General features: G+C 35.3%; 1 protein-coding gene across 1 annotated transcript in view; it reads left to right on the forward strand.

Moving 5' to 3' along the window:
• LOC137390735 (titin-like) overlaps positions 1-19,220 on the forward strand; it is a 133,535-nt gene that overhangs the window by 19,604 nt on the left and 94,711 nt on the right. The window contains exons 14-18 of the mRNA XM_068077057.1: positions 142-264; positions 11,810-12,001; positions 16,423-16,531; positions 17,297-17,538; positions 18,615-18,926. Of these exons, the coding sequence (XP_067933158.1) occupies positions 142-264; positions 11,810-12,001; positions 16,423-16,531; positions 17,297-17,538; positions 18,615-18,926 (978 nt within the window). The remainder of the gene's footprint in view (positions 1-141; positions 265-11,809; positions 12,002-16,422; positions 16,532-17,296; positions 17,539-18,614; positions 18,927-19,220) is intronic.

Here is a 19,220-nt window from a genome sequence, read left to right on the forward strand (position 1 = left end):
CAATCAATAGCTGATATCAATAACGAGAGAGACAGACAGGCTTGAAACTAGTGATGTCATATCAGAACGTATTTTTCATCTGAGCATTTTAACCCAGATCAAGTTACTTACTTAGTGATGTTATTAAACTTACCTGTGTAGGCGGGTGACTGGGTGCAAGCACAGATAGACTCAATGGATCCACACGTACTTACCATCGGCCTTACGCTGGAGGATGCCAGAAGACTGCGCATGGAGCATATGGAGCTCATTGAGAAACTCCAGGTATGTGAGTCTGTGTAAATACAGAGGCTTTCAATGCCAGCTGTTGCATTGCTTACGCTTCCCTAAAATCACTGTATTTATTGCCTGTATATACGAGCAGTTTGTGTTTCTACAGTGCAAAGAGCTTGTAGCAGACACCTGGCTCTATTAGATATTCACAGACATGCTACTTATTCTTCATCAAATACCGAAACGAAAAATTTTAGCAATTAATGCAAAACTTATTTTCTCTTTACTTTATTTTCCCGAACAATAAAATTACCGTAAAACCTCTATTTGAACGCTGTGGCGCTCTATTTTTCAACCCTTTATTTATTAAAAGGGACGTTCAAATAGAGGCTGGCGTTGTATTTTTCGAATAACTCATCAGAATTTTGGGAAGATAAATTTAACCCTTTCATGGGCAAAGCGATGTTGCCTACAATTGCACTCGTTTTCGGGCGGAGCTACATTAACCCTTTTAAATGTAAGAAATCTACTATAACTTACCTCTAAATTGTTGTAGATCTCTAAATAAATAATCATCAGAAAGCCGAGAAATATCTTTACCAGTTGATATACATGTATATTGCTTGCAATTAATCTACGATGAACTTACAGCCTGCATTGCAAATTGCTGGAGCTTCCAATTTTTCATTTCATTATTTTAAATTTAAGGTGTATTTTTTATATTATAACTTTATTTAACAATGTTGTATAAATGTTCATTGCACTCATTGATATGTTTGCTACAGTTTGCATCCAAAACTGGTTTTTATGTGGAGTAGAAGATGACCTATGAGCGTCGACCTATCAAAAGCTGTATTTAGAGAATGTCGATGTTGCTATCAAATATATGATATAAATCTACCAATTTATAAGTTATATAATAATAATCTATCAAATACTACCTATATATATTGAAGAACAAGTGACATAAACAAACCATATTACTAATACATGCAGAAACAAAAACTAATATTTTTGAAACAAAAATATTTGCATCATTTGCTCGGCCTGTTGCGTTTTAGTTGTTGCATTTGTTTAAAACCATTTCTTCTTCTGGCTATTCAATACCTTCCACTCTGTCTGCTGACCTCAACTCTTTTGCACTGCTGGACTAATCGATAATAGCGTCCAAACAAATTTTTTAGTCGAGCAAAACTTTTACGTGTCGCCATTGACAATACTTTTTGCATGAAAAAACAGATAGAATTTTAGCCAAGTGACTCGGCTTGCACGCTAAGCATGCTAACCACAAGTTTTATTCTCAAAATAGCAATACAGATTCCATCATAATTGCTAAACGGTGTTTTTCATATACGTTGCAGTATCAAGACCTGATGCAAAGCCTGATATTGTTATTGGTTATTACTATTATTGATTATTACTATTATTGATTATTACTATTATTGATTATTACTATTATTGATTATTACTATTATTGATTATTACTATGGTGCTATTTTCAAGGTTTTAAAGAAAAAACGCTTTAGATCTAACGCTTTGAAGTTAGAAAACGGCCTTCAATATGAACAGCAACCAAGAAAGAATTAATTCTTATTGATGTAATTGAGTCATTATTAGTAAGATTTTGTCGACACTTTTCTACTGATCACTTGCTACTACGTGTTCATAAAGATCAAAGAATGTGTAAGTGACAGTTAAATAGAAGCGACAGTCAAATAGAATGGAGCTTTTTGGTAGACTCGCTTTTTAGTGGATTTACGTTTTACAAACACTCGCTTTTCAGTGGTTTTAGGTTTTGCGTCGCTACTTGGCTGTGCATTGATGGCAGTTGGCAGCCTCTTTCCTTGGTTATCTACTTAACATTGGTTAAGTAGATAAAACATGTTAACATTGGTTAAAACATGTTAACATTGGTTAAAACATGTTAACATTGGTTAAAACATGTTTTGTCTATATTAATAAATCCCACTTTGTCATCGCGTCTGTCTGTTAGTCCGCGTAAATGATACGCATTTCTAGTTTTCATCCAAACTTCACACTCACGTATTTTATGCCTTCCGCCGGGTCGCTAAAATACATGGTTTTAAAAATTCCATCAGGTTCCTAAGAACCAGATGGGGTTTTTAACAATCTGTTAGTTCTTGGAAACCGGCCTTTTAAACACCCACCTGTGGACTATCTGATTGAAAATGAAAGAAATACTGGGCAGCGTCAGGCTCACCGCTAGTCACATATCAAAGCTTGTCGGGCATACAGCTTTTAATCGCTGAGCTGGGCTTACAGTTGTTTTAATCTGTCTAACAAGTCTTTTTACAACCATTTGCTTATAAGGATCACGATGTAAAATATCTGTTGGGCATCTATTTTGGTGAGTTTCCTGTTGCGTGCTCAGAATTTGTAACCGTATATTTAACTTTTTAACGGTTTCGAGTGTGAGCAGTTACATGTATATAATATACATCCTTGTTGGTGGTTTTCAAAGTGCTTTCAGTGTTTAGTTTCACTCCAGAATGTTGAAAGCGCATGCAAAATGTTGAGGGTTTATCTCTTTGATGTCTATTGTATATAATTTATTATTTGCAATTAATTACACTTGTGCTCTAGATATTATAGTTAGCTTACTGTACTAAATTACCCATATTCTAGAATTGTGGGTAACAGACTAATGTACGTAGTCAGATGTTATGCATTGTAGGTAGCTAACTACAGGTACATAGCCAGTTGCTATGCATTGTGGGTAACTAAGGACAGCACTCTTAGTCATCTGCTATTGACTGTTAGTAGCTAACTAGATACACTTATGTACCTGCTTGAGCTCTATTATACATACAAACTTGAGTCGGCTGCCTTGAAGTGTCTAAATATTGCTCTAGTTGTTCTGATGAAGCTAGTGCTAAATAATATAACTGTAATCACTTCTACATTAATTGTACTAAATATACCATCAATGTCATTGCCAAATTCCCCCTTTATCTTATCAATGATATACAGCCCCCCACATGGGGGCTGTATATCATTGATCTTATCTAGCCAATCAGTATGACTCATCTCTCTTTACTCCTGTATAATAGGACACTACCTCTCACCTCTGTTTACTCCTGTATAATAGAACACTACCTCTCATCTCTCTTTGTTCTTGTATAATTGAACATAACCTTTAGCCAATGTTCTACTTGCTCACAAAGTAGTTTTTCTGATTTACTCTCCTCTCTGTGACAACTTTACCCCTTTGTTACAAATATATTAAACCAGTCTCTGAATTACTTTTTGAGTGTAATGCCCATACAGTCAGTTGAGGGTCCACTAATGAATTTCATAGCTTCTGCCTGCACAGGCTACGAGAGAGCTTTCACATGTCTGGTTAAACGGTGAGACATTAAATACATCCTGAAGGTATGGTTTAATACTAGTATAAAAGGTACTTGTCAGGATGTCATTATATGATTTAGCTCAAGGTAAAGCTACCTATTATACATGACTCTTTTGAATATGTAGTACTCTTGTATTTTGGGAGCCACTCTTTTTATTAGCAGTCTGAAATGTTTCCAATTAATTTTCAGTTGATCCACACTCATATGGTATTTTTATCGCAGCACTGACATATTTTTCTGATTAGAAATCATAACTATAGCTTGTGATTGATAAAAGCAATTACATTCAATTTTTTTGGTATTTTAGACAGGCTAACTTAAAGAATGCAATTAATAATAACTATTAGTTCATCTAACTCAAACTATATGAAAGTTTGTATTTTTTATTATCTACTGCATCTATTTCATCACCTTAACTATCAAAAGGATCGTAACCAGATAACCACCCAACGCAAGTTTGTTTGTCTATGTATTTTCCAAGCAGATATTTTTAAAGGCAAACTCTCATAATAGGTTACAACAGTATCACAAGTTATGTTATGTTCGCTGTTGCTCAAAGTTTAGTTGGTCCTTGAGTTGTCTCTTTTCAATTCTAGTTGGTACTTGAGTTGTCTGTGTTAAGTTCTAGTTGGTACTTGAGTTGTCTCTTTTCAATTCTAGTTGGTACTTGAGTTGTCTCTTTTCAATTCTAGTTGGTACTTGAGTTGTCTCTTTTCAATTCTAGTTGGTACTTGAGTTGTCTATGTTGAGTTCTAGTTTGTATTTGAGTTGTCTATGTTGAGTTCTAATTGATACTTTATTAAATCCTAGTCGGTATTTGAGTCGGTAGCTGCCTGTGTTAAATTTTAGTCAGTGTAAAATTTGGTTGAATCAGTACATCTGTATTCGTGTGTAATCACTTACTGAACCAGCCATGTTAAATTAGATACCGTAATTAGCTCTTCCAGCTATAAAAGTCTGGCAATAGAAATCTTTGTGGGCTGTATTTCACACCTAACAGAAATTGGAGCTGCATATTTTGATTGATATTTTGTATTTTAGAGCGATTTCGTGTTAGCTGAAAACCTATAACTTATAAGTGTAAGTTTTTCTTACTTTCTGTCTAACAGAGGAAATACAACTAGAATAGGCAGAGTATAATTGAAAGTACAGGCTGAATGGAGCCATGATCTCGTGTTGTTTTATACAAACGTGAGAGTGTTAGCTGCAGAGCAGAAAGAGTTTAGCTACGGAAGATTTATGGGCAAGTCAAAGAGTCCGAGTCATTTTTAATCGAGCTCTAATTTCTCATATTCAAATTTGTCTAAACATTCAAACATCATTAACTAGTTGTTTGCATAGAACCAATTTGTTGACCTCTACACAAACAACAAGCAAGCTAGCTATATAGCAATCCATACTAGCATGCTAAATAGCTTGTTGAATTATCTATTTTAGATAGATTTTTTTTAAAAGTGTATTGTAAACAGCTTTACCGTGGAACCGTGACTTAGTACCTTGAAACATTAAAAAAAAGAGAGAAAGTAAGCAAGTGGAAGTAGGTAGCTGTTTTTTATGATAAGGAAAAAAGGTTATGAGGTAGAATCACCAGAAGGCTGTTGTAAGTGAGAGGAACAGGGAGTGGCTAATTTATAAGTAATACTCCACATTCTTGTTTATTCTATAGCTAAATAGGGAAAACACTTGTATGCTAATTGATTAGCTAAGTCATGTATTGCATAATAGTACGTGCCTAAATTAGATCCCGCTGCCTGCCAACTGATTCTCCTAAGTTTAGCAGGAACTAAGTAACGTGTTACACAAGCGGTGAGCTCTTATCTGTGGTAGTGAGAGTATCAGCAGTGTAGTCTATCAAGATGTCACTAGTTGAAGTGAATTTTTGCTGGTCTAGTTCGCACCTCTCCTCTGTTTGACAATAAACTCTGTTGGAATCAAGACAGTGTATAATCAGAGTTGCAGACTCTAGTGTTTCCAGTTTCACAGATAACGTAAAACCAATATAATCGAATGCCACCTTTATTTTTTATTTGAGCGTAACCTTTAATAGAACACCACTATAGAAGAAGGGTTGAAACATACAATGCCACTCTTTAATTGAATGCCACTTCTATTTGTCCACCACTTTGGCATTTTTTTATCTTCAAGAACCTATTATAGGAATTGATCAGTAGAAATGGTCAACAAAATAGTACTAATAATGACTCTGTTACATCAAAGATAATTAATTTTTGTTGTTGTTGCTGTAGTGGTTACCATGACTTTAGTGACGGTTTACCTGAAATCAATCGTCACAATCATCAGAACTACATGCTGATTCAAAGTCATTAAGGTTTAAACCATATCCATTGTTTTCAGATTCATTCATAATGTGGTTTACAATCTTATCTGAAGACTTTAAAATGTTTTGATGAACCGTGAGACTCTTTAGGAACACCGTACAACATAATAGAAGCCATTGTTATGTCGTATTCTAATTTTAAAATGATAAAAACGTCCTTAAAAACTAAGATCGTTATGTCTGTTTTTTAACTCCGAAGCTTTGCGGTTTTTCCTTTAAAACTTCGAAAGCGACGCTAACGTAATACTTAATAACAGCACCATGTTAATATTTTATAATCAATATAATTCCTTGTTTAACTCGGTCTGATACTTTGACTCATATAAAAAACATTTTAGAAAAAATGCTGAAGCCGTCAATATTAATGTTGATTCGCCTGAAGGAGAGTGTAAAATATAAAAAAGTGCAATAGCTTTTGACTTAATCCCACGACCAAACATGAGCGAAGCAATTGTTTGGGAGATTTATGATAAATGCATATGGGCACACAACTCACGAAAATTATCCATCAACGGCCGTCGCAAACCCTTGTACCGAAATCTCATCAACAAATTCAACCATTTTTCAATGGAGTTGTTTAAGTATAATAATGATGCAAAACACATATAAACCTATTTAAATATGTTACCATGTCTTTGAAATTTGTAGACAATATCCTAAACCTTACCTGTCTGATCGGATTATACATAAATAGACAGATTAATTTGGCCCAAAATCGTTTTAAAACTTGACAAGCCTTATTTTTATCAAAATTAAAACCGGCAAATGAAACGCCAAGCGACAGAGAATAAAACAATTAAGTCGTGCACATTTCACGAAAAAAAACGTGCACATTTCACCAGTCTATAGCATTATCCAATTGCCGAAGGTTTCTGTAATTAACATAGAAATACTTAAAGTAATCGTTTCTTTGTTGCTGATTTTAAAGTAATTGACATTTTGGACACTTATGACTACTTTGGTATTCCAACTGATGTCCAAAGCAGTGAAAGTAAAGGAAATGACGACGATATTTTTTTTAACGATTCTTATGCGATTATTACAATATTTAATTATAAGAATAAGTATTCGATTTTATAAGATTTAATTATAAGAATAAGCATTTGAATTTACAAGATCGAAGTATATAGTGACCGATGTTGGGCAATATGTCACTGTTATTATTTTTTCTAAATAGTTTTGTTAAATAGATTTTCTAAATATATATATAAATATCACAACTTCTTGATACTGTTAGCTATGAAGTTTTGAAATGTAAACAAAATTGTGCATTGATTTTCTATTATTACTGTATTACTATATTAATAATATTAGTTATTCTAATAATATCAGTGCATTTTACTTCTAATATTGCATTTCTCCTATTGCGGGGGGGGGGGGAGAGATATAAACATATAATCTTTTCCTTTCATCATTGCTGTTTGTTGTACATAATAACACCCAGTACATTACAGCTACCATTGCAGTTATCCTATTGCACTGCAGTGCCATTTGACTGTTAGTACTGCATTTCTCAACTATCAGTACCCTTTCTTTTTTCCAATATCACTTTGGTCGTGGGCTGTATGACAGGGGAATTTCTAGTATATAGTTTTGATTTAACAATTCGCTCTAAATTGTGTATTTGTGCTGTTCTATTTTACTACTGAAGACTAGCCATGACTGTTACAACAATAAATTCTGTGATTAACTTGCTATTAACTAGTAAGAGTGCCACGTTTACAGGCTGAACACAAAGCAGACGAATTCCTTAACAACATTTTATTCTGCTATATCTAAAGGTTCTCCTGATTGGTTGGCAAAACCTTGGCTAATGTACATAGTTCTTACATTGTATTGAAAGTGATTCACCCGATTGGAATGTGAATCACAAGTGTACTGCGGTTCAAGAGTTTGGATATTATTTGGAGTTATCAACCCTAGTGATAAGAAAGATAACTCCTTTGACATACAAAATAGTTATTACTGATTTACCACAAAGGATTTTTTAGAAGCACAATCACGAGTGTGTACCAAATTCACTGAGCTAAGAACTATTAATATATGAACAGCTTATTTGTAGACATTTACTCAAATCATTATTTTAGTTACTAGTATTCCTCTCTGTGGGAATACTTTGTGGGAATGCCTCTCTTCTCTCCACTCTACTATCAGTCTGCTCCATAAATTATTGCTGTGTTAAGGCCTGGTTATGCAATGGTTACGCACATTTCCTGTTGTTTCACATACCAACGATACAAAACAAACATGTTGCAGTAACAAATAGATCAACCCATGAAGTTGCAAACATGCCATTCTTTCTTTGCTGGATTATCCATTGCTGTTATTGAAATATTATTAGCATATTGACTGACTAATATGGATTATAGAAAATTTGTAATATGGTAGCAATAATTTTTGGCAGCTATTTGCAGCGCTATACTTTTTGCTCAAAAAACACCACTACACATTAATGATGGGAATCAGCCAAATACAAAAAATAATTTGGGTTTTTGATATCAATCAAGCTATAGAAAAACCTCGGGTTTCTACAAATTCCCTTGCCTAAAGACTTATTCGGAAGGTTTTATGAACAACTCCAATTTACACCAGTGACCTTACACCACCAGTTCTTATATATAAATTGATGTGATGAGAATCCATTTCATTGTCACTCAACAGCGGGTCTCATGAACTCAGCTGATAAAATGCATAAAATACAATCGAGGTTATGTTCATTGGGAGTCAACTTTTTCAGCCAATCACATATGAATCAGTTCCTTCCCTGTAATCGATAGAATAGGGAAAAGTGGAAAAATGATCAGGATCAATTAAAGCAAGAAAGTTAAAAAAATTTATTGGATAATAAAAGTTACACTTTGATAATAATAATGAGTATATATTTAGTAAGTAGAATAGCAAGGCTAATAATAGGCCATGCCTGCTACCTATCATTCGTACACACAGTTTGTTTTAAACTATAGTAACATTGTATTATTGTTTTGTTAGTTTACTGTGACAATTTCCTCTGTCCTCTCACTATTATGAAGGTAATTTATGGCTACGAGTTGTCAATCTTTATTTGCATATCTTCTCTTAGCATCCTCTGTATGCGATACTCTCTGTTAGTATCCTCTACACCTAGTATATACACACTCCTTGGTAGGACCATATATTTTGTCTATATGTATAAGTATACACTCTCTCTTAGCATCCTCTGTATGCGATACTCTCTGTTAGTATGCTCTACACCTAGTATATACTCATTCCTTGGTAGGACCATATATTGTGTCTACATGTATAAGTATACACTCTCTCTTAGCATCCTCTGTATACGATACTCTCTGTTAGTATCCTCTACACCTAGTATATACACACTCCTTGGTAGGACCATATATTGTGTCTACATGTATAAGTATACACTCTCTCTTAGCATCCTCTGTATGCGATACTCTCTGTTAGTATCCTCTATACCTAGTATATACTCATTCCTTGGTAGGACTGTATATTGTATCTATGTGTATAAGTATATACTCTCTCACCGCCCCCTGTATAGCTACTCACTGTCTGGTAGAACTATATATTGTATCTGTGTGTATGCCGTACTCCCTCTTAATTATGTTACAGACCCAACCCCAAAATGGGATTTTCTGCAAAATCGGACTTTTCGCGCAACAAAAACTGCATTATTTTGAAGTATGAGCCAGAGGTTTAACCTTCCAGAAACTTCCTAAACTTCTTAAACTTTTACAATTACTACACATGTGGGTACATGTACACATATTTCTATATGTGTACATGTGGGTACATGTACACATCTTTCTATATGTGTACATGTGGGTACATGTACACATCTTTCTATATGTGGCATACTCGTACAGTAAATTTGTATATACATTATTGAAATCTGTAAGAGATTAACAGAACCGAACAGTGAGGCATGATTAGGGTGAGAATCAAAAAGGCTAATATATCAATGCTAATGTTCCTGAGCCAATCAGCATCAAGATAGCAAAATGATGGGAAGCGGCTATTGCCCACTAAAGCAGAAGAAGCGGGATAGTCAAATTCCACTTTGCATGCATATTTAAAAAGCTGTCTCTGGCTATAATTGTTGTAAGATATTCCATTTTATCACTAACATGAACCAGCTCATCGGAAAAGGACTTTCATATCAATAAACTGAGCGCTCTATATTCATGCTTTAGTAGTGACACTAACAGTGGAATGCTATCCAAATGACGGCCAATGAAAACTCACAATCCAACAAAGCTGCGACAGTTAAAGGTGCGATAGCTAAATTCACCAAATAAGATGAATTATTGTATATATAATATATATTTTTTCCCATCGCCACTATATATCTACATGTCTTCCTGGTAGCACTCCATCACTATTTACTCTCTGATCATCATAAAAGTGCATACATCACTCTCATGCTAACTTTATACAGAGGCTCAACATCTGGCCAGGAAGCTACTAGTCTAGTGGTAGAGTCCTTACTCTGCACACAGAGAGTCTATTTAATTGCTTTCTCTAAACAGATGTGAACCTTTACAGTAGATGTTTAGTTAATAGCTGAATGATTGAGAAAATAATTGCGTAAACGAGGTAATAATGATTAACACAAGTGGCTCGGCTAATAAGCCTTCGAGACTGGAAATTACCTGCCATTGCCCGATCATTCTATATATATATATATATATAATAGCCTTGACTTTTCTTACCTGCTGGAGCATTCACCGGACTACAAGACCAATTATAGTGCAGAAGTGTATGTAGGCATTCTATTTAGTGTATGCATTAAGCCCTGCGAAGGGTTAACTTGGATACTCTCTGTTCGCCCTACTCGTCCAGGTAATCGCTATTATTATTTGTTATATTTGCATATAATATTGTTAATATATTGTTACAATACATAATGCATTTGTAGTAATAGACAACTTATGAATTAATTTTAGTGGTAGATTGTTGTTATTATTGCTGGCACAAACATAAACTTTTAATAAAGATGAGAACGTAAAAATTAATGTAATGTAGTAAATAAATGCTGTTCATCTATTTTTATTGAGATTCGTTCAAAGGATGATTGCGTGCTGCGTGAATTGTTGGTAGTAAGTGCTGGATATATTGTGTGTTTTTCTGGGACAAGATCACTAGTTCAGGCATTACTGCTTGTTAATTGTCGACTGCAATGGCGGCTGATATTAACAATTCAGTTAATATTACTATAAAATCTTATGGTCAATAATAGAAGAGGGCCAAATTAGCTGGCCTTTGGTAAATATTGATTGATTTGCTTTATACTCTCTAAAATTTATATTTTGAAAGGGTTGATTCTTTTATTTTATTTAGATTCGTTGATTTTATATTTTTTGATTCTCTATTAACTTTTTAAATAAATTAAACCTAATTTTTGCTGTATCACATAGTACCATATTTCTTTGTTAATTGTTTAATTTAATATAGTGATAGGTCTAAAGAGGTATTTAGATTTTTCTCTAAGAAGGAGGACAAAGAAACATGTATTAGATTTTCTTACCTTTTCTTACTTTTCATTTTTTACTTACTTTTTTCACCTGTGGTTACCGTAAATTAGATTGAAACCATCTAAATCCCTTATTGAAAATTACCTTCAAAACAGCCATATACTCCCATTTGAAATAGGCTTGTTTTGCACACATACAATTACATGTATGTTTGTTCACTGTCTGCAGTCAGAATTTTTGCTGTCTAGATGTCTCTAGAACAGAACTGACAGCGAATCATTTCATTTTTTGAATCGACTCAATTTTTTGCTAGTTGCAGACAAAATCTTTAGAAGAAATTTTATGTAAGATTTTTTTTAGTTTAAAAACTTTATATTGTAATAGCAATGATAACACTACCTCATATCGCTGTGCTGTAGGGCAAGCAAGGAAGTGTATTGGAGTTGCTTGCTCGTGCTGATGCTGAGGCTAGCAACAAGTCTAGAGAGGACCTAGCACGCTCGTCTATGGTAGAGACTCTCGCAGAAGCTTGGAAAGATTTAAACCATGAAATGGATTTAAGGCAGTCTTTACTAGACACTAATGTCAGCTTCCATGAAAGCGCGCAACAGGTATTTCCCTCGATATCTCTATACCTTGCAGTGTATGTCTCGGCGTTTGTGGAATAATATGCGTTGCCTTTAATTTGCTTTGTGCCTAGGACCTCATTCCCTCAAGCTCATAGTAGTGCTGATAGACCCTTAATCCTCTCCCTCTAATCCTCTAATTTGGTATGAAAAAAATTCTCGCTGATTTAAAACAAGTCGCAAAGAGACATAATGGTCCTCAAAATGCTTTTATATCTAAAACTAAAAACTAAAACATCAGTCAAACTTTACAAATCTGTTAACAAGATTATATCTTAGCTGTGTATTCAGCGTACATCAACCTCTATTATGTCAACAGCATGACAGCAGGTTCTGCTGCCTTTGATGAGGCTTTAGACGGTATTCACACGGAGGGCAGCATTGCATCCGGAGGGCAGCATTGCATCCGCTTATTGGCAAAGAATTGCAGATGAAGTACAAACAATTAAAAACGTCTGATTTGATGCAAGTATAATTGGTATGGCTAGGTAGATGCGCTATAGGCATAGTTGGCATCACAAAAGGTAGATGTGTTGTAAGTATGGTTGGGATGGCAAGGTAGATCTGCTGTATAGTTGGTATGGCAAGGTAGATGTGTTGTAAGTGTAGCTGGTATGGCTAGGTAGATGGGCTGTAGGCATAGTTGGCATCACAAAAGGTAGATGTATTGTAAGTATGGTTGGGATGGCAAGGTAGATCTGCTGTATAGTTGGTATGGCAAGGTAGATGTGTTGTAAGTGTAGCTGGTATGGCTAGGTAGATGGGCTGTAGGTGTAGCTGGTATGGCTAGGTAGATGCGCTATAGGTGTAGCTGGTATGGCAAGGTAGATGCACTGTAGGCATAGTTGGCATCACAAAAGGTAGATGTGTTGTAAGTATGGTTGGGATGGCAAGGTAGATCTGCTGTATAGTTGGTATGGCAAGGTAGATGTGTTGTAAGTGTAGCTGGTATGGCTAGGTAGATGTGCTGTAAGTATAGGTGGCATGGCAAGGTAGATGTGTTGTAAGTGTAGTTGATATGATAAGGTATGAAACATTTAGTTCAGGTTTTCACGGTAAAAGGTTTGGGCGCTCACAATATTTGCTAGACATAATGATGCATTAGTGTTATAGTGAGGAAAAGTGTTATTAAAAGTGTTATTAAAAGTGTGTTAAAGTGTTATAAAAATTTTAACGATTGTTGGGTACTGTTAAAAGTTGCACTTTTCAACAACGCTGATGCCGGAGGTAGAAGAATCAGCCACCCCGATGCCATTTTTCAACGATATGCTCTCCGATTGATTGAATAAGCTCTGATGGCAATAGCACTTGAAGTTATATGTCAAACAATTACACAAAGTTGTCTATGGCATGAGTTCATCTATAGTTCAATGCTTGTATGACTGGTTCTAATATCCCCGTTGTTATCAGCTCAGTAGACTGTCTGTAGAAATAGTCTAGAATAATTGAAGTCTTTGATCTGCGCATCTCTATAAGTTACTAATAACAATCAATGAAAATATCCTATAGTTCTTTAGTAAATTCAAGGATTTACGAATATTTAATAAAGATATTTGTGCTCTGCCAGTATATTTATCATATATCAGTACTAAAAACTGACCATCTGCGCAGAGGATTGGGTAAAAGTCATTACAACTTTAAGAATGTAGCCAGGTCAAGGTCTGAGTTAGTACTAATTGACTTTTACTGGATGCTTCTGTAAAAACTAACTGTATTTGCTTAATTCTTTAGGACTCTCCTTTTGTTTCCACTGATTACCTCTGCATAACATATTCACCATGTTAAAATTTTAATCTTGGATTTAAAAGAAAAAAACTATCAATGTGAAATTGCAAAGTTTATTTTTAGATTCTTTTTTCACCTCACAATTAAGAGTAAATATTTGCTGTGATATGTCTTTGTTGGAAATGTAGGCTACTACAATAACTTTGCTGTTTCTTACATGTCGATTATATATTTATGATAAATATTTATGTATACATAAATGCTGTTTTATGCTTGGGGGAACTGTACTTTAACTGCCACAACAAATTATATATATATATGGCTTGCGCCTGTGTCTGGATTTGTCCATACACTATATTTACTACCTTCGATACTAAAGTGGTGAATTGACCTTGAAACTGTGTTCATCAAACTATGTTGAAACTATCATCATCAATATGATGAAGAGATGAAAGAAGCTCTGTCTATTCTGTCTAGCGCTCACCGCTTGTCTAATTAGATGATAAACTAAATGTTTATCAAGCCTCTAAACTATATACTCGTTCTCTAGAGCCTGAGAAACCGGCAGCGCTTTTGCAATCATTGGCCAGAAAACTCCTGCAGACTTTATATATGGCATTGAGGATTTCTGAATGATTTCTAATAGCATTGTATCAACATGATTCTCTTCTGATGCCGCTAGTCTTGTTTGCATTGCTGACATACAGATCGGTTAAGAAACTCACGTACACACTCGTTGAAAAGATCGCTTGCTTCAACTTTTCTAAGACGTGTCGTAGAATATGTTTAGTTTGAATTGTCTGAATTGGCTTAAACATTGTAGCTTCGTAGTTGATTTGTCAGTAACCTAGTATCAGAGAAGATAAACAAGTCCTTACAACAATCATATTACAAAAATATTCAGTGACATTTACCTGCACCTGCGCTAATTATCTCTTTTTCCGCGCAGCGTACTCAAACAATAACATAATAACAAATGCTGGTGGGTCAGCATCATGCATCTCGTGAGTTTCCATAGAGCAGTCTAGATTGTTGCAATCACTTTCAAACTTTTCATTAAAAGTTGATAAGCTGTTCAGATGAGAGAGCAGATTACTGCCAACTTTAAACTACAAAAGCATTTGTTAATTTAGCAAACCTTGTCTTTTAGGAAGAATTGCTCAAGATTCGAAACTGGTCCTTCTTATTATTTTCTTACCACCTCTATTGAGTCTTTAATGTTTAGTTATGGTACGTTAACATGCTTTTACCGTTTTAGTAGTGCTTCCATTTAAAACATTTATTCTCAGACTTTTTTGTCCACATATATTTACTGGTATATGAATATTTGCCCTTTGTGATAGCTTTATTTTGCTGTCTCTATTCGTGTTCATCTTCTAAGGTGATATAATAATTCTCACTACTGCCATCCGTTCATCCCTACTGTCCTTCTCTATGTTCTCAAGTGTTATAATTAGTTTTTTGCTGAAAGATTGTTTAAAAATTTTGTTCAATGCTCCTTACTATCCAAAGATTTATTTCTCGCTATAACTCAATCTGGACTACGTTGTTTTAAAAAACTAATTATAAGATTTTGCTTTCTTACTTATTTAAACTTAAACACCCATTTAAAATGGTTTTGTTTTATTTTTAGCATAGGCCTACAGTAACTATAGGTAATCTTTTTATAAAATGATTAGAAATGGGGGCTTATTTTTTCCGTTTTACCTCGCACATAGTACCTAAAAGATTTGTAGCTATGAGTATGCATTAAGGCATGATGTCTACTATCTCCTCGCTCCGCCATACATTTTTCATTGCATCACGTAATAAAACCGTTCCATAATATTAGCGGTTATTTTATCAAATGCTAGCGTTAGTTCTCTGAAGAGAAGTCAGTATGCAATTAATAAGATGAAATCAGATGCAAGCCTATATAATACTAGCGCTAAAAGAATGCTGTTGGATAATATCATGTGCTAGCAGCCCGGGCATATTATGTCTTGTATAATCAACCCTCTGTCCTTTTTTGGAAGCTCCACTTCTCTTGATGTTTGCTCACCCGTCTCAGATTTGTTTGCTCTATTTACTCATTAACGTTTTCTGATGGCAGGAGTGGATAAAGAGAATAACTCCTGAGCTGGTTAGATTTACACATCGTTGTATGAACATTTTCTTCATCAATTTAGTAAGAATCTCTCAAGATAGTCTGGGTTTTTTATAAATCATTATAATATTTAAATATCTGTTGGATACTATTTGTCCAATAGCTAGTCTCTTCTCTAACTGTTTTAAATCCTTGCTCTTTTATGATATTCGCCCCTTTTTGTCCTTTCCGCATTTTTACAAGCCAGCTACCGTGTGACTGACTCCATTCTCAAAGAAGCACTCATGGGGTCAGATTGTACCCTAGATTCGCTTCCTAGCGATTCAATAGAGCCATCATTCTATAGAATTACTACTTTTTTCTGATTCCTCTGAAATGTCTCATAGACTTGTAGTTCATGAGGTCAGCTGACATCTTGACACGCTTGTTTATCTGCAATGTTATCAAACCTGAATGTATACCATCAAGGGTTTTTAGAGCTTTTTTGAGAATATGTGATAAAATTTTTATTTAAAATTTTTAAAAATAGAACATATTTCATTACATTTATCGATTGTTGATGAGCCACACTGACTGACAAGTTGTTGGTTTTCAGTTTTCTGAGAGAATGGAGCAAGCCACAACTCGATTCTCTCAGACAAATGTTCCGTCGACAGCGGAGGGAGCGAGACAGGAAATGAGTATTCATCAAGAAGAGAAAAGAGGTAGGACTTGGTTCACTAGTCAGTGCATATTTGTTTTAATATAAAAGTATGAGTTATAAACGAACTATATTCTTCGAGGATGATATCGTCCAGGTACGTGCGAACCAGTTTCGCTCACTGCAACCTCAAAATGTACATCTGTACCTATACCTCTTTACATGTACCTCTGTACCTGTACCTCTGTACATGTACAGAGGTACATGTACAGAGGTACGTGTACAGAAGTACATGTACAGAGGTACATGTCACCAAGGTAAACTTATCAGAGCTATAATTCCTGCGAATGAAGCTGGTTTTGACTTTTACAAAGAAAAAATCCAAATATTTTTATTATTGCTCAAGTTTACCTTCTACAAATCAAAATTTTAATTTTAAATTCACTCCATTAGCACCTCATTGCTCTGTTGCAAACAGGTCTTAAGTTTTAGTTGCTGGAATTGGAGCTAGACTGTCAAAATACAAACAACCATGTAAATTGTGTTCATTTTAATGCCAGCCTTTATTATGAAATTATGGAATCTCCGTTTATGAATGTTTATGTAATGTTACGGGTAGTAACAAGCTACAGGTGCTCAATGAATTTTTATAATCTCACTCCCATCATCAGTGTATCATGCACGCCAGATGAAAGCATCAGAAGCAGATCTATTATGGTTTGCATCCGACTTTTATTATCATCATAAGCTCATCAAAATATTCATAGCATTAAACATATTCTTCAACTAAGGCAAGACATTTCAAGCCACTCGACCTTGATCTTTTCAGAGATCCTGGAGAAGTCAATGCACACACTGTCCCAAGGCCAAGCATTGCTCGACAGGATTAAACAGACAAGCCTACACACTAAATCAACGACACACGCCACAACGGCTGCCTGCTACGGCATCGAGACGATGTTAGAGAAACTACAAGATCGACGGCGGCAGCTGGAGCAGATGTGGTCACAGAGGAAATCATACCTAGAACAGGGATTCCATCTCTGTCAGTTAGACTTGGAAATTAACAAGGTATCGCTAGCAGTACATCAGCCTGCTTATAGTGTGAACAGGGCATCATGACCCATACACGCGTAGGGATCACTAGCTATATGCAATTGGTATCACTAACAGAACTTTGTGAGATACAACCATATTACCCACAGTATGTGACAAGGTATTACATGCAGTACATGGCAGTATTACATACAGTATGTGACAAGGTATTACATGCAGTACATGCCAGTATTACCCACAGTATGTGACAAGATATTAAAAGCAGTAAATGCCAGTATTACAGACAGTTTATCTCACAGTTTTAACCACCATATGTACTTGTAAAGTTTATGTGCAATGCTTGATCAGGTATATCGAGTACATGAAATACATGATAGGGCGTGAATTTTATAAAAAAAAATTTTGCAGTACCAGTGTGAGTGCGAGAGAGTAAAACCATATTCCATTTAACTATAAAATATCATTGGCAATTAGCAAACATTAAGTTTACAAGAGTGTTTGGCAGCCTTGTATCACATCATCTTATGGATTAAATCTTCAAACCTCATTTCTGATTCCTGAACTGGTTGCAACAGGTTTCTTTGATTGAGTTTAAAAAATATTTAGATTTTTAAACTACAGGCATGAAAAGTTTATATAGTTCACGTACTTTCTATTTCGTACATTATTAGAATCTCCATTTGCTCAGCTAGAAAAGGAGAAGCTTGCAGAAAAGGATATCTTTGAGGAATAGATGATGAAAAGGATATCTTTGTGCAATTAGATTTTCATAAATGCTTCACACTGTGGTAGATGCTGTCAATTGTAACATCAGCATTTTAAGACAAAAGCTCTGACAAAGAAACATGTCTGTTGTAAAATCTGGGCATAATAAAAACTGTTAAACTGTTTTTTCCGGTTTATAAATTGCACAAATTTTATGAACCTTTATAAATCTTTCATAAATTTTATGACATTCATGTTTTTCAAATCAACCCTCCGAGAACAAATCTTGTGATGTGTGAGCACCTTTTAGGTATTTGATTAAGTTGTTAGTATATTCTATTGTTCTTCCTATCGCTTGGAGGAAACTTTGCACAATCTATTTGCAGATATCAGAGTGGTTTCAGAACTCAGGCAACATATACTTGAGCAGAACTGAGCTGGGAGAGAGCGTGGAGGCAGCCCAGTCCATCGCCACTGAACATGACATATTTGAGCAAGACTCTATGCGTATTCAAGCCGAACTTTTACGCCTAGTTCGCACGTCAGACCAACTCGCCCACACAGCCGATGTAGACATGAAGTCTCTGCGCCACAGACTACAAACCGTCGATGAACTCGCGCAAGACTTTATGCTTCGTATGGACGCGCGACGGCGCAACATCGCTACCGCTATCAGCTTCTACAGACTCGCAGCTCAGGTAGGCTGTTAACTAATCTTGCCTGTTTCCGTCACTCGCCTCGGTTGTATTTATTCTAGAGATCAGAGCTAGACAATGCGCGGTTAGGCTTGAGTTACGGCAGCCAGAGGGAGCTACAAGTATTGTTAAATAGTGAATGAATAGAAGAGGAGAGGCAAGTGTTTGTCTACCTGTATTTGTAATCCTTGTTTATAAGTTTATATATCAAGGCAGCCATGTGTCAACAATACAGTCAGATATGAAGTCAGCTGGCCAGTGCCCTTTCTCAAGCTGTACCCCTGTATTCTTAGTTAA

This window comes from Watersipora subatra, chromosome 3, assembly GCF_963576615.1.
Source record: "Watersipora subatra chromosome 3, tzWatSuba1.1, whole genome shotgun sequence".
In the NCBI taxonomy this organism is placed as follows: domain Eukaryota; kingdom Metazoa; phylum Bryozoa; class Gymnolaemata; order Cheilostomatida; family Watersiporidae; genus Watersipora; species Watersipora subatra.